General features: G+C 44.4%; 1 protein-coding gene across 3 annotated transcripts in view; it reads left to right on the top strand.

Moving 5' to 3' along the window:
- Nucleotides 1–16,579, top strand: part of ehbp1l1a (EH domain binding protein 1-like 1a) — a 42,506-nt gene that overhangs the window by 13,469 nt on the left and 12,458 nt on the right. For all 3 annotated transcript variants that reach the window (XM_034677101.1, XM_034677099.1, XM_034677100.1), the window contains 2 exons: nt 3,368–3,427; nt 3,519–3,624. In XM_034677101.1, the coding sequence (XP_034532992.1) occupies nt 3,368–3,427; nt 3,519–3,624 (166 nt within the window). The remainder of the gene's footprint in view (nt 1–3,367; nt 3,428–3,518; nt 3,625–16,579) is intronic.

A 16,579-nucleotide genomic window follows, 5' to 3' on the forward strand; every position in this document is an offset into this window, starting at 1 on the left:
AGAATTCTAAGGAAAAAATAATTCTGACTTTTTTCTCAGGATTATGAGATGAAAGTCAGAATTCCGAAATCTCACTTTATCAGAATTCCGGAATTTTCCCTTTATCAGAATTCTGGAACCCTTACGTTCCTCTAAGAATTCTGGAACCCTTACGTTCCTCTAAGAATTCTGGAACCCTTACTTTCATCTAAGAATTCTGGAACCCTTACTTTCCTCCTAGAATTCCGGAACCCTTACTTTCCTCTAAGAATTTCGAGATTAAAGTCAGAATTCTAATTATTTTCTCAGAATTCCAGAATACTCAAATTAAAGTCAGAATTCTGACTCAAAAACTCAAATTTGCTTGATGTATTCTTATGCAAACGATGTTTCCTTCATGTAAACAACAACAACAAGAGCAAAGTAAAGAGTCTCCTGAGGTTGTTTGCATACAGCTTGATAAAGTCCAGAGCTGAAATAAGACGAGGTTGGTGTGTCTGTGGACGTTCTATATGTTCAGTTTCTCCCTCTATCTTTCTGTTTGTTGTTTTTCCTTCCCGCTCTCCTTTACCACACCTCCCCTCTCTTTTCCTTCCTCTTCTCGTTTTCTTCTGTGTCCTCTCTTCAGCTCCTCGGAGGCCTCACAGCTTCCACTGTGACTCCTCTCCAGCTGAAGCTTTGGAAGCCACAGTTTTCTCCACCTTCACTCCTCCTTCTTCTAAAGCGCTCTCCACCTCCTCTCTGTCCTCTGCACCCTCTGACCCATCTCTCCATCCTCCCACCGTGTCTGATTCCTCACAGTCAGGTACAACTACGTCTGCAGTGTTAACAGTCAGTCTGTCGCTCTGTTGCAGTTTTAGTTGATGTTTCTTTTTTTCTTGATTTGATTTATTCTCTCCATCTTCTCCTCTCAGCCTGGGGCGCACAGGGTGTCCCCCCCTCTTCCTCTGTCTCCTCCTCCTCCTCATCTTCAGCTCCTCTCAGCTCCTTCCCTCTTATACCTCCGCCTCCTCCTGCTCTCAGACAGCACAAACCCCGCCCCTCCTCCTTGGTGGAGTCAGGCTGCGCCCTCACCCGTCCCACCAGTTTGCCGTCTGCTCCTGAGACAGGTACCGCGTCCTGAGGAGGAGTTTGATCCTGTCTTTCTCCTGTTACTGCTCCCTCACCTGTGTCTCTCCCTCCTCATCCTCCTCAGCCTCCTGGCAGAGTGAATGGAGGCCTCCTAAATCTCAGGCCCCGTTAGCCCAGCCGGCGCTCTCTCCAAAGTTCCTGCACCTCTCTGATCCCACTCAGCCTGCAGTGCTGCAGAAAAAGCAGAGAATAGAGACGCCATGTGACGCTGCTCCACCTTTAACCTGTAACTCCAACCTGACACCCTCTCCTCTTAAACCTGCTGCACTCCTCTCTCACCCTTCAGCCTCTCCTCCTGCATGAACATTTAAAGCACCAACATGCTCTTGATTTATCCTAGGATTAAATATAGCATTCATACGACGAAGAAGACTCTGGAGAAAGATCATTTTGAATTTGATCCATGAAGGATTACATTGCAGCTTGTTTACCTGCTGCAGGATGAAGAAACCCAGCAATATCGCTCTGCAATACTCCTCCGAAACTCTTGAAGGCAGTGTGGTCTCACTGATAGTCGGGTCGCCTGTTTCTGGTCCCACTCATAGACTGTATAAAATATGGACGTAGTATCCGTGATGTCACCCATCTGTTTCTGAACGCTGTTTTGAAGCCAATCGGCAGTAGCAGCCATATTGCTTCAGTCGAGCCAGTGTGACGTAAAGGGGCGGGCTTTGAGCCTCCTAGCCAACATTGGAAGTGCCTCTCATTGGAAGACTAGTAATCTCAATATCTTCGAAATTGCCGCGTTAGAAAAAATTCACCCCCCTCACAGTGAGAGGACATCGAGAAATGAGCTATCCAGACTACACTCATCTTTTGTACCAGGCTGTAAACATGTTTATTAATGCTGCAAAGATCGTCTTTTTCCCATTCATGTGTATGTGACTTCCGGTACTTCCGGAACCAGCCTCAAGCGGATCCTCGATGAACTGCAGCTTTTAACACTTCCGCATTAACTCATATTTTTAGACCGGAGGTTGCCGCTTGGTCCCACTACATTTTCTGTTCACTTTTTCACAGCATTTCAGAACGTTGTATGTTATTTTACAGCTGATACATCGAGGAGGAGACATCGGAGGAGATTAAATACACAATGCTGTAAATGCAGGAAATACAATGCTGCCTAGCAGACCAATCACAGGGCTTGCGGTATGCGTTGTTTCAATGTCTAATTACATTTTGGACAAGCTACAGGTTACACATCAGGCTAAGTGCGTAGGCCTCTGCTCCTGAAAAGGGCTACTCAGACTTAAGCGTTGTTTATACCTCTGCGTTGAATCAATGCCTGTGTGCGAAGGTCTGCGTAGCCCCTGTACCTACGCAGAGGCCTAGCCTGGGGTTGGATAGCCTGATGTACACCTCCTCCAAAATGTAACTGTAATGTAAGAATTGAATCAACTGAGACCGCAAGGCCTGTGATTGGTTCGATAGGCGGCATTGTATTTCCGGGATACCCGCACATCGGCCGTGTATTTGATCTCCCCCGACGTCTCCTCTCTTTTCTTCCCTATAATCATTGCTGTATGATAAAAAGCAACATGTATCAGTTCTACATGAACATAACACGCTCTGAATCGCTGTGAAAAAGTAAATGGAAAAAGTAGCGGGGCAGAAAACAATTGACCCGACTATCAGAAAGACCACATTGCCCTCAAGCGTCTCGGTGGAGTACTGCAGAGCGACACGGACACATCGACGCACAAGTATGTAGTGCTTGTGTCCGCGTCGACCACTGCTGCGTAGGGTCCTATAAGGGGCTGAAGTCCCTCTCCTGTGTGCAACACATCCCTCTCATCCTGCAGTGTGATGCATCTGCTGCTCTTTACTGACACCTTTATCGTGCTACCCGCTCTCCCTCTCCTCTCTTTATTGTTTAACACCCAAATTTCCAGCTGTCTGATTTTGGTTTTGGATCTTTTATATTTCACCTTCCTCTCTCTCTCTCTCTTTACGTTTCCTCTCCGTCAGCGTCCTTCTCTCTATCCGCTGAGGGAAGGTCTGACTTTGTTCCCTCCTGGAGACCCCAGGTTCCCCCTACAGTAGAGACCTCCTCTCACCCTCCTCTCAGTCCTCCTCCTGCTCCCTGTGGGCCCTCAGCTCCTCCTCTTCCTCCCTCTCAGCCTCATGTTCCCCACACTGCCTCAGCCTTCCCCTGTGACACAGATGCAGGTACAGGATCCAAAAGGAGCAACAGTCCCAGAGCAGACATTAGAATAGTATTCTCTTTAATCTCTTCATTTCTCTTTTCTTGTTTCAGAGTTTAAGAGACAGCTGAGCACGCTGAGTGAAGAGGACAACCAGAGTACGACGCTAACAGGTAAGCATGAATAAACACCCAGGGCAGCAGAACTGTGTAGTTACAAATATGCAACAAACACAAAGCTAACTTTGTATTTGTTCTTATTCAGCCGCTGATCTGAGACCACCTGGAGGCTGGAGGTCAGATCCAGTCAGGGCCTCAGATCGGAAACGAGAGGCTCACTTTGGATTTGAGGTCGTCAGAGCGTCAGTGGGGTGAGTTGATAGAGAAGTCGCTCTGTTTGTGGGTTTTGTGGTTTTTAGTGATTGCTGTGGCGTGGCTGTGAAGGAATAATCCACGCTAACACTCTTAATGGACTGGCTGTTGGTTTGTGGTGCAAAGTGCTCAGAGACTTGTGAAGAAGTGGAGTTTTCAGGGTCGTTCCGATGTCTTTAAAACTGGACAGCAGGTGTCACTTCTTTCAGAGAGTCTGTTACTCACTGCATGAGTGCTGGATGCATCAGGTGTCTGAATCACAGGTTTGAAAGTTAGTTTCTTGAAGAGGGTTGGCGTCTGGCTTCCAAACTATTTGTTACTTCAGACTTCCACCAGATCAGTGTCCGGTCTGTCTCCCATCCGCTGCGGTCTGGCTCTGTGCTCTCTTGTCAGTCAACATCCTTTTAATCTTAAACACCAGACAGACAACATTGTGCACAGTGAAGCTAGAATTTCTTAGTATGCATTCAGTAATCACATCCAGCTCTTTTAAGGACACAAGCTCATATTGGCTATATGTTAGTTCGTTCAGAATAGAGTGAAAGAATGAAAGTAAATCCCCCTTTTCACGAAAAGACTCTGGAAAATTTCTGGAAAATTTCAGGACAGTCTGTCTGAATTTTTGCAGAGTTGACCTTTTACAAATGTTGCTCACAGCGGGAGATTGTTCATTACAGATAGAGGGGAAGGATCTCAAAATGTTTAGATTTTGAAATTTTGAAAAATGTGAATCCAAGTTCTCCACAAAGTTAAACCTTGTAAAGCGATACCCTGCTGCCCTCTGGAGTTCAGCCTCCCATGCCTGTAACCTTGTCTTCATGTTGTGGCGATGCAGAAACGTGTTACCACGATGCTTCTGGAGCTGTGAATGAAATATAAGATCTCCAGATTTGAAAGTTTGTTTGTTTTTTTAACTTTGGACCAACTTATTTAAAGTTGTGTTGCTGTGCCTGATCTGACTGTGTGGTTGTCGAGTTTAAAGGCTGCTGCTTGGCAACACCTGGACGTTACTACTGTTGATTATTACATAATGCTTGTTTGGTTGATTGCTCTGTATGGTGTCAGACACCATTTGTATTGATAAGAGATGTTTGTTCCATGTCACGTTGCTGATTGGCTTGTGTGCTGTAAAGCTTTGGTTGATTAAATCTGTGAATCAGGCCTGAATATGAATATGGGCTGCATTAGGACCTGTGTCCACCAAAACATTGTCCTGCTGAAACACCCTGTAACGATGGGAGGAGCAGTCCTTTTTTTGAGAGGCATCTCAACATCTGCAGAAGTAAAAATGTTATAAAGAAGTTAGAGAGCTTACTCTTCTTGTTCTAAATCAAGGGAAGGCTAAAGCACAGACGAGGGAGGAAGGACCGGCACGACTGGGATACTCAACGATGATGATATCATTTTGCATTAATTGATGATATTTAGCATGTTATATAATGTTCCTGTAAGATGGTCTTGGTGGTATTTTCGTTTTGACAGCCAAATAAAAAGTGACAGAGATGAGGGGAGAATTTTATCCTAGTTAAGCCGAGAAAGGAGGCCTAGATGGAAATGGTCAACTGGCCTCCTAAAATAAAAAGTTTTGGTGGACACAGCCTAACTGCACTGGAGACTCACCTTCGGTCATAACTGATCTTCATTTGTTTGTCCCTCAGACCCGAGAGCATGGCCTCACTTTTGCCCCAAAACTCCAAAACCCCTTTAGCCCCAGGCCTTAAATATTTTGAGATGCCTAAAACACCAGCAGATCAAACGGAACCAAGGCCATCAAGGACATTCCCAAACGTCCAGCCAACAGTTCCTCCAAGCACTTCTCCACCCAATCAAAACCCTGATCTTCAAGATCACATGTCTGCCTCAGCCAAGGAGCTCTTACTTAAATCAAGAAGTCATTCGTCCAAGATGTCCATTCAGTTAGGGAATCCACTTTCCCAGCCAGAAGCTGTTCAGCATACTCCAGTGTCCCCTGTCAAACTTCAGCCTACACCTAGATTACTCCAGGAACCTTTGATAGACTCTCCGAAACCTGCTGCAATTTCTGACACAAAACCAATAGCAAGGATGGAGGTCAGCCAAAACAAAGAGGCTGTGACTGATGGGTGAGTTCAGTGTGGTCAATACAGCCAAATTCACAACAATGATTACACTTGTACAACCAAATAACAAAAAAAATATGGGCCACTTTGTCAAATGTTAATGAAAACAGAATTTGCTGGTTTGCTAATCATCAGGACTGCAGGCAGGCCAGTTTAGCACCTGGACTCTTCTACTACAGAGCCATGCTGTTGTAATACATGCAGAATGTGGTTTGGCGTTGTCTTGCTGAAATATGTAAGGTCTTCCTGAAGAAGTCATTGTCTGGATGGCAGCGTATGTTGCTCGTAAACCTGTATATATTGTTCAGCATTAATGGAGCCTTCACAGATGTGGAAGCTACCCATGCAATGGACTCTTATGATCCCCATACCATCAGGGATGCTGGCTTTGAACTGCGAACTGATAACAAGCCGGGTGGTCTCTCTCCTCTTTAGAGCGGAATGTCAGATTTTGATTCATCAGACCACAGGACAGTTTTCCACTTCCCCTCAGTCCATCTTAAACTGGCTCAGGTCCAGAGAAGTCTCCGGTGTTTCTTGATCATGTTTCTATATGGTTTCCTCTTTGCATGGTTCAGTTTTAACCTGCATTTTTGGATACAGAGATGAACTGTGTTCACAGACAATGGTTTCAGGGAGTGATTTCAGGCTCATGCAGTTACTTCCACTACAGAGTCATGTCTGTTTATAATGCAGTTCTGCCTCACCTCCATCCAGTATTTTTCAGTTTTCAGTCTTTTCCCATTTAAAATTTTTCCAGTTTCAACAGTTAATATGTAGTTTTTTTTACTATTTAAATTAAATATAAGGTTTAACTGACCTGCAAACCATCTATTTTCATCAACATTTTACAAAGTGTCCCAACTTCCTTGGAAGTGAGGTTGTAATACTAAAGTGAATCATGATGATTAATGTGGATTTGGCTCAAGTATCTTTAAGAAAAGTACTTGAGTCTTTTTGTTCTAACATCAATCTTTGGTCTACCCCTTTAGAAATGAAAGCATGGTTACCTCAGTGTCATCTCATCCCAGAGATGTCAATTCTGCAGTTTCGTCAGTGTTGACCAACAAAACATCGGAAGCTCTATGTTGTCAACAGTCTATTTTGAAAAATTCACACTTGGAGAAGCCGCAAGAAAACACTGAAGAAATGTTCCCTACTGTTCCAATACTCACTGTCATCAGCAGCTCAACTGCCTCTGACCTAGCACCTTCAAGTTTGGACTCTCAATTTGGGTTTTCCTCAGCAGAGCAGGCCACGTCCAACAATTTATCAAATGGAGGTGAAGACTCTGAAGTGGAAGATGAATCGCCTGCCATGAAAAGTTTTGTACTGGATGGCTTGGATCAAGAGCATTGTGCGGAGGCAGAGAGAACTAGAAATGGGAGTCAGTCTGTGGATGAGAGACAGCTTTGTGAAAGAGATGGGAGTGTTAAGCAGGAACTTGTGTTACCAAACTCTGCAGTCAGTAAAGAAGAAGAGTGTGTTTATGTATCTGAGATGCAAGTTGGTCAGTTGTCTCCAAGAGGAAGATCTGGTCCTCATTTCCCCTCCACTGTAAATCCTGAAGCTCAGATTGAAAGAGCAGTGAGAGTGCAGAGTATGACTGAGTTTCTGACAAGTTTCCCACAATATTCCACTATTCCTGGTGTTCCATCTTTAGATCAATCACAGCTTTTAGACTGGCCCGCTAAATGGAGTTTATTGTTCCCAAAGGTACTCAGCAACAGATATCCTTTACTTTGTGCAACTTACCTTCATATGGGTAGTGCAGGAGTTGCAAAAATGGTGAACTTAACTCCATCCTGCCCCAGGTCTGCCAGTATCCCTGGATTCCCATCTGCGTTGAAACGTGTGCCAAGTATGGCTAACCTTTTACCCACATGCCCCAGAGTTTGTAAAATCCCTGGATTAGCTTCCTCTGAATCAGTGCCTGGATATGACATGAGTGTTTGGGACAGAGGCTCTCTGTGGAAGAAACCACTACAGATAAAAGAGTTTGTTTTGGACTTGTCATGTGTTAAGGATCAAGTCGCCAGTGATCCTAATATGATTAAGGCAATGGTGGCCATGTTGCCGACATGTTCTAGAAATCTCAGGGTGCAAGGGTTTCCCTCTGTGCCACTGCAGGAGGCTTCAAATACTCCTAGTATGGTAAGCCTTCTCCCAATGTGCCCCAAACAGACAATGATTGCAGGAATGCCATTTAAACAAAGAGTCAAAGCAGATAATGACCGCTGGCATTTTAGGGGGGAATCAGTCATGGATAGACCAGCTGAAAGATCCTATCGGGGCAAAGAACGTATAAAACATATGCTAGATGTGATACCATCTTGTCTCTGGAGGATGCCTAATCCTAGTTTTTCCTCTGAAAGAGAAGTGTTGTGTTCAGTGGCAATGGTGCCCTCATGTCCTGTGAAAACTTGCCTTTGGGGGGTTCCCACAAAACCACAGAGGCTGTTACCCAGCGTTGTAAGTCTCATGCCTATGTGTCCCAAACAGACCCAAACACCTGGTATGCCATCCCGTGATCAAAACAATGAGCAGCATAAAGCTTGGCATGCCTTGAGAAGGTTCATCAACGAGAAACCAGAAAAGAAAACACAAGCCTCCATTGCTCAGGGGTTACAGAATGATGCAGAAATCTTAAGGAGTAATGTATGTATGTTAAGAAGCTGCCCACAAAAAGCCAAAGTTTTCGGCATGCCCTCTGCTCCACAACAAGAGCCCAGTATGGTAAATATAGTTCCCTCCTGTCCAAGGCATAGCAAAGTCCCTGGTTTACTGTCAAAGAGTGGACTGAAACCTTGCAATGAATGGCTTGCTTCTAAAAGTTTGCAGTGTGAGAGCCCATTCATAAGAAGGAGAGTGCCGGCTCTACATACAGTGCCATCATTGGACAAGAACTCTGCTGAAATGATGAATGCGATTTTACTGTCCTGTCCTGATAAAGCTAGTGTACCCGGGTTCCCTTCTTTCTTTACGACCTCATTAGTTACAGTCCCATCAAAGATACATGGGTTGCCAAGTTGTATCAAGGAATCAAGAGCTCCTGGAACTCCCCTTAGACACAAGACCATACTGCCCCACTGCCCTCACACGGCATGTTTACATGGCTTCCCATTAGAGTCATGTCAGACGCAGGAAGATGTACCAAGTATGATGAATTTGCTGCCTACTTGTCCAGAAAGTTCCAGGGTTCGTGGAGTTCCCTCTAGATTACACAACGAGTCAGATTGGATTGGGGATGATTGGAAAGATGGTCAAATGTGGTTAAGAAACCCAGCAAAACTGCCAGTAATACATAGTGTGGTGAAGACGTATGTAAGAGACAGGGCAGTGGTTAGAATTATGATTTCAATGTTGCCGCCCTGTCCCAAGCAGTCCAATATTCCTGGAATCCCCTCAAAGATAGAACAGAGACCAGTGAAGGCTTTATCGAAAGAGGCGCCCAGCATGTTCAACTCTTTGGCTAGCTCCCCCAAACACAGTAAAATTCCAGGTATACCTTCAAAGCATAGGGTAAAAAAACATGGTGGATGGAAGAGGGTTATGAATGCAATTTGGGAAAAGGCATTTCACCCAAGGTATGGAGTTATTCTTCAAGGTTTCTCTGTTCAGGGGATGTCATATAGGGAGAAAGAAATAATGTTGAGTATGCTTCCATCGTGTCCAAGACAAGCCCTGAACCCTGGGTTTCCATCGGCTGCACGACCCCAAGAAATTGTTGCTCTAAAAGAAAAACATCCAATCATGGAAGAGTTGATGCTTTGTTGCCCACAACAATCACGTATCATTGGTTTTCCTTCAAGAGTGTGTGATCCTGATTCTAAAGATGAGGGCTGGCCAGTGGTATTCACAAAGCATGTTCCTCCTCAGAAAGATATCAGGAAGGCATTTGGCTTCATATCTGTTACACCATCCAACGTAGATGGGATTGCCAATATGGTAAATATTGTACCATCTTGCCCAGAGAAAGCATCTGTTCATGGGGCTCCATCATTACACCATTCTGGACAGGTTTGGTCAAACATATCTTGTCCCTCTCTGACGTCTGGAGCAAAAACAGTTGAAAAGGAAAGAGGAAACCCAGAAGATGCCTTTTATAATGAGGCTGTTAGAGAGAGATCAATGGATTTAAAAATCCAGAGCCAGGATGTGCGAGGAGATGTACAAGAAACCAGTCAGGTCAAGGCCTTTGCCAAAGGGTTACCATCATTAAACTCTGTAAACCAATTGGACCAGCCATCAAATGAAGCAAGTCCAACAAATCTTAACTTACAGAAAGCAAACACTGATGTTTGCTTACCTCTGGAGATGCCTAAAGTTGGAAAGGTCTTGTGGAAACCAGCTGAGGAAACAGCAACCCTAGCAGAAGGGTGAGTGAGTTGCAGAGTTTAAGATCTCTGCAGTGTCAGATGGAAGGTTTTTAAAACAACTGCTTTTTGACTCTGTTTTCAGAAACTTGCAGTGCCGATTGTGGCACTCCACCCCTGACATGCCACTTATCTTGAGTGTTAGGAAGAGGTGGGTTGCCTTGGTTTGCTCATTGATACATTTCTAAAACAATGCATTCGCTCTATCCAAGCACCATTGTGTGACTAATTTGTCATACTTGGTGTTGCTTTGAGATGTTTGTGGTTGGTTTTATCTCTTGTGCCTGGTCAGTGCCTTTGCCACTTGGGTCAAAATGATTCTCCAGAATTATAGATACCAGTGAATGAGAGAGGATGTGCTAACTTAGAGGTGGAGTGTGCTGTGGTCACTGGAGAATCATGGTTCAAACGTTAATAATATGTGCTGTGACAAAGGGGATCAAGGATTAGTTAGATATTCTAGGAGTGGGTAAATGTGACATACCACCTGGCTTCTGCGCTTATCAATCTGAGCTGTTGGTTGTGATGTGTGTTGCATGTTTGTATTGATCCTAATGTCCTCTTGATGAGGTGGTGTGATTTCTTGTTCATGGTTGAATTGTTGTGCTGGTGTTACTAAGTAAACAACAGCAGTCTGGAAATCCAAAAATAAAATATACTTGAAGAGAAGTTTGGTAATGGGACAATGATATACAATGATTTTTGTATATTATTTTACCCCTGAGTATGGAAGGGGATATATTTGGAAAACTCGGACTATTTTGACTGCTGTTGTAAAGCCAACTTAGAGAAATACTACAGCATGATGTCTTGTTTGCAGTATTGTACTTATTGGTATTAGCGTAGGGTTGTTCTTATACTGACTTCAGCATCAAGTGTGAAATTGTTGAAATTGCATGAATTCACATTGCATGTTTTAATCTTTGGTGAAGCACTCACCTTCTAACTGATTGACCAAGAAATATTGCACATGCTTTGTCCATACTGAGACTTTTGTGGACTTGCAGTGGTAATTATGGAAAATGTGCATCAAAATGTGCATTTGTAATTTCCCTTAAGTAGTTGTGTGTAACTTTGTATTTACCTCCTTTTTAGAGATGAAAACGTGGTTTCACTTAAGCCACCAAGCCCTGAGGCAGCAGAACTCCCGTCCCACACCCAAATGAATAACACTGAGCAGCAGTTACAAAAATACCCCACAGACAGGGCCATACTGTGGGAGGAGCTACCAAAGGCGACTCCAATTAAATGTCCTGCAGACAAGACCATACAATGGGAGGAGCTTCCAAAGGTGTCATTAGAGAGAAGCTCTTCCAAGGAGAAAATGGAAACTTCAAATGAAGTCCCTACTCTATTTGGTCCCAGTGCCATCTTTGCAGGTCTACTCTCTGCTCTGTCAGATGATGATGGAACAAAGGTTAAGACTGACATTGGAATCCCAGATCGCCCGGATCAGCAAGTATACCCGACAAGTGATGGCACATTTAAATTCACTGCTTCAACTAAACAAACAAATGAATGCCCGCCGGTCACAGACAGCGAGTCTACTTGGGATAAGCTATCAGAGGATGATGAAGTTGAGGGTACTGTTTGTTTGAAAGGACACGTAGATCTGGTGAAACAAATGGTGCATAAAGAGTCATCTTTCCCCAGTGAGCAGTTTGTATCGTACAGTGCTAAGCCTGGGTTCGAACAGTCCTCTTTATTGGACAACTGTCCCACTGTGACAAATATTCCTGGCATGCCTTCCATATTACCAGCAAAAGATGAAAACCAAAGGCTTACAGATCCAAAGCCAATCTGGGAGAAGCAATCAAAGAAGAAGGACATGTTACAGTACTATGCATCAAAGGATGATGGACAGAACAAGAAGGAGATGATTTTACTGGCACCATGTTGCCCAAGTGAGGCCAGAAACCCGGGATTTCCATCAGTATCACAAAGCAGTCAAGTCCTCTATAGACCAAATATGCTGGATTTGAGTCCTTGTTGTCCAAGTGTATCCGACATACCAGGTTCACCGTCTATACGTGAAGCCGATATCAGATCATGGGTGTCTCATCAAGAACCACTTATGGAGAAGAAAATGCAAAGTGAACCTGCTGTAATGACAGCGTCACCTCGGGAAGAGGCTGATAGTACATTAATGGGGGCTTTGGTTGGGACTTGCCCAAAGCATTCTTCCATAACAGGCGTCCCTTCAATCCTCCAGACTCCTGAAGCACATCCTGAATCAGAAACAAAGAGCCTTTTGAGCTCTTACCCACAAACCTCTGCACCTGAACCCAAAATAATGACAAATATGGTTAGTCTGTCAAGCCTTTGCTCGAAAATGTCACAAATACCCGGATTTCTGACTTTAAATAACACAAAAGAGTGGACAATTAACAGGGAGCCGCTGTTTGAACAAAGACTACAAGGAAGGCAGGCATCACTAGCTGACGGAGGTCAAAGAGATAAGAGAGTAAGGAAGGCTATGTTGTCCCTTGTACCATCCTGTCCAAAAGAAGCACAGACATCAGGATTTCCTTCCTGTCCAAATTCAAATCCTTACTTTGCACCAAATATTATCAGCCTGTTTTCATTATGCTCCCAAGCTTCCAGAATATCAGGATTCCCATCAGTAGATGGGGGTGTGAGTCTGGTATGGATTACAAACAAGGATGCTCTGTTGAAGAGGACACTGAAGTCAGGGCTCATATTTGACACAACAAACTACAACAAAAAGATGATGAGGAATATGGTTTCCTGTGTACCATCCTGTCCCAAAGTTTCAAGTATCCCTGGATTCCCATCTATTCCAAATCCAAAATTAGCGTATTATGGCCCTAACGTTGTCAACCTCCATCCTTTGTGCCCTCTAGTTTCAGACATACCTGGGTTTTCGTCCATTGAAGGGACAAATGATGAAGGATGGGCTGCTAAACTGGGTTCACTGATGCACAGACCTCAAAAGAGCACTGAGTTTATAATTTACGACTGGCCCCTTAGTATAGATAAACCACACAACATGCATGCTTTGGTTCCTTCGTGTCCAAGAGCATCAAAACTTTCAGGCTTCCCATCTGTCCCCAGATACAATATGCTGAGTCTTGTAGCTGTTTGCCCAAAAGAATCCAGCCTTCCTGGATCTCCATCATTTGAAGGGGCCCCAAAACTGCTATGGCTTTTTGATCCCCAGATTTATCGTGATAGGCCATTGAAGGAGACACTTTTTATGGTTTACTCCAAAGATCAAGACTTAACAACTATGAAAACAATGTTTGCCTTCACTCCATCTTGCCCAGTAACCTCCAGGATCCCTGGGTTCCCCTCTGCTTCTCAAACAAAATCCAGAAGAGAACCCAATGTGCTAAGTTTTGCACCTTGCTGCCCCAGTGCTTCAAGTCTCAAAGGATTTGCATCCATAAAAGCTATCCCAAGCACATGGTTGATCGATGAAATGCAAACAATTTTGATGCAGCATCAAGAGAAACGGGCAGAAATGTTTGCGTCAAATGCTGGACAGGGTCAGCCATATTGCTACAACCTGAACAGCATGGTGCCATTAGTGACATCCTGCCCAAAAGAAGCCAGAGCAGATGGCTTTCCCTCTGCTCAAGTAATAAACAGACCACCAAACATAGTCAGCTTATACACAACTGCACCGTGTTTTTCATGCATTCCAGGTATTCCATCAGCGAGGATGCTAAGCTATGAAAGTGCTAATCTACAATCTAAGATAACACACAACAAGTCTCTGTTAGAGAAACTGCAGAATGAGAAGATTCCCCTTCTTGGAAACATTGGTGCAAAACATCAACATGCACAGGATGAGCTGGAGAGCATGGTAGCAATGGCTTCGTCATGTCCACAATGGGCTGGAAGTCCTGGGTTCCCCAGTATCTCACAACTGGACCCAACTAAGAAAGAAACAGTGACCAATCCACTCCCTTGTTCTGCCGAGGAACATGCATCACAAGAATTAGCTCATGCAAAGTCAACTCATTCAGATCTAGAGGGTGTAAGATGTGAGAGTCCTCCCTCCACCCACAGCGAAACACTTGCACATGGTGAGACAGAGTTAATATCGAGGTTGTCTTCATCTTTCTTTGTCCTGTTTCTGTTTCTGTATCTTACTTGATTTGCTTTTGTGACAGAGGATGAATTCAAAGATGGAGCAAAGCCAAACATAGACCTGTGTGTTGATGATGGGTAAGTGGAAGAGCCCAGTGCTCTTTCATTGCTTGCCGTGAGAGTGGTCAGAGTAGTGCTTGCCTAACATTGATTGCTTGGACTTATAAACCGTAGCTTTCTTAACTTGACAACTCATCACATTGCAAATTTCTGTATCTCTGTGAAGGCTGTTCATTCCATTTTTTATTGATTTGCTGCTTAAATGTTGTGGTTAAAATTACAATCCTTTATATTTGGGTTCCCAGTGAACCCAAAATAGAAACAAGAGCAACAGAGGAAGCCCAAACACTGAAGATACCGCTGCAAACCTCAGAGCCAGTAGGAGTCTTAGGTTGGGAGGTATTGGAGGCAGAGGGAACAGTTACAGAAAAACAGGCATCCTCTTTGCCAGCTAAAGAGGAAGACACCTCAGGATTGGTAAAGGCTATTGTGGGTGTTTTCCACAAAGGGTAAGTGTGAGAACTAAAGGTTTGAAGCATGCAACAGTGTGCATCAACTATAGGGGTCTGTTTATCATGATTCGCTTTATCATTTTCATCTCATTCCATTTTCAACAAGAGTTTGATAGGTCAAGAGTAAAACTGGGCTGCATTTGCATGGGATTTGATTGTACTCTAATACTCACTGGTTTCCTCAGTACTCATTAAAACCATTGTTTCTGCATGGTTCCGTATTTCACAGTTATGAAACAGTAGCATCCATTTTGGGGCCATCTACTTCTGCCGTAGCCAAAGTGGACACTCAACCCATGGCTGTCCCAGCTGATGATCTAAAACACGAGACACCGACTCCTTCAGATGAGTTTATCCCACCCTGCACAGACGACACTTCTCCCAAAGAGAAACTGGAGGCCCAGATTGAAGACACTCACATGACTGAATATCCAGCAAGTGCTGAGCCTGACATGTTTGACTTGCTAGGTGATCGATCGGAGTCTCCTTCACCAACTCCCAACAAGGATGAGGGGCTTTTGGTGTGTGCAAGTATGAAGAAATGGCCGCCGCTGACGGAGGCAGATATCACCGATATATCAAAGGATAATGGTGAACAAGTGGAGGAACAACAGGCTGATCTTGATCAGTTGCAAACAAAAGAGGATGCATTCACAGGGCAGGAATGTGTGCAGGAATCAGGGGGCACTGAAGGTGTGTTGGCAGGGCAGCAGACTGAGAAAGAGCAGGGTGAGGTTCAGACGGTGACAGCGTCTTCGCAGCTGGAAGAAGGGTGAGTGTTGGCGAGTGTGTGGTTGCATGGTGATGCAGTGTACATGTCCCGCATTTTTGGTGATAACACTGTCCGTTGTTTTGCTTTTGAGCGTAACTACTCTGGAACTCGTGGTGGTTGATTCTTTGTGATGGCTGTAAGATACTGAAGTATGGAGTGGTTACATTCATGTTTTGAGCTGAGGTTGCTGTATCCTCAATGTGCTGCTGTGTCGTTTATGTGACAGTGAGCATGTGCACAAGTCAAGAAGACTTTAAAGTGGACGGTTTGTTTTGGATATGCAAGAAGCTTCAGTTGCTGTCTCTCTGGTTGAGCAGATTGATGGTTGGTTGGAGATATGGTGCATGGTATAACTATGACAAAGCAAACTTCTGAAGCTTGTCCTTTCTGTTCCTTAAGCCCCCAACAAACAAGCATGGAAGACATTGTTTCCACATCCCTGCAGCCCACGCCAAGTGAGTCACTGGCAGATGCTAGTGCATGCAAAGAGATACTCATGGAGAAACCCGTAGACCTGAAGGGCAGCAGTCCAGCTGAACCACGAGCTGAGATTGTTGTCCCGAAACGAGGCAGAAGAGCAAAGAGAAGAGTTCCTGAACCTCCACAGAAAGCCAGTGATCAAGAGAGACAGACTGTTCCATTAAGACCGCTCAGAAGGAAGGATAGTCTGACACCTGACCGCAAACAAAACACTGACCGTCTCACGGTGAAGAAAGTCTGCAAAGATGCACCAGATGAGACAGTTCCTGCACAACCAGCCACTGCCACGTCTTGCAGCATGCAAAGAGAAGACGGCCTCATCTCTCTACAAAATGATTCTAACCAAGAGAGTACTGGAGCTCCGGTGACACCAAACGAAGGTGACCACAGACAAAAAACAGAAGCTGACTCTATGAGTATATCCACACATGTAACCCCTCTTCCCCCTGTGAGAAGAAGAGATCGTAGTTTGCCACCTGATACTCAACAAGGAGCTGCTCCATGCAAGCCTGTGAGGAAGAAGGGCAGAGCAAGCAGAGACTCATCTCTTTCAAAAGCTGCAGACCAACAGAATTTGAACACCCAAATGTGTTCTGCTT

Source organism: Notolabrus celidotus, chromosome 23, assembly GCF_009762535.1.
Source record: "Notolabrus celidotus isolate fNotCel1 chromosome 23, fNotCel1.pri, whole genome shotgun sequence".
In the NCBI taxonomy this organism is placed as follows: Eukaryota; Metazoa; Chordata; class Actinopteri; order Labriformes; family Labridae; genus Notolabrus; species Notolabrus celidotus.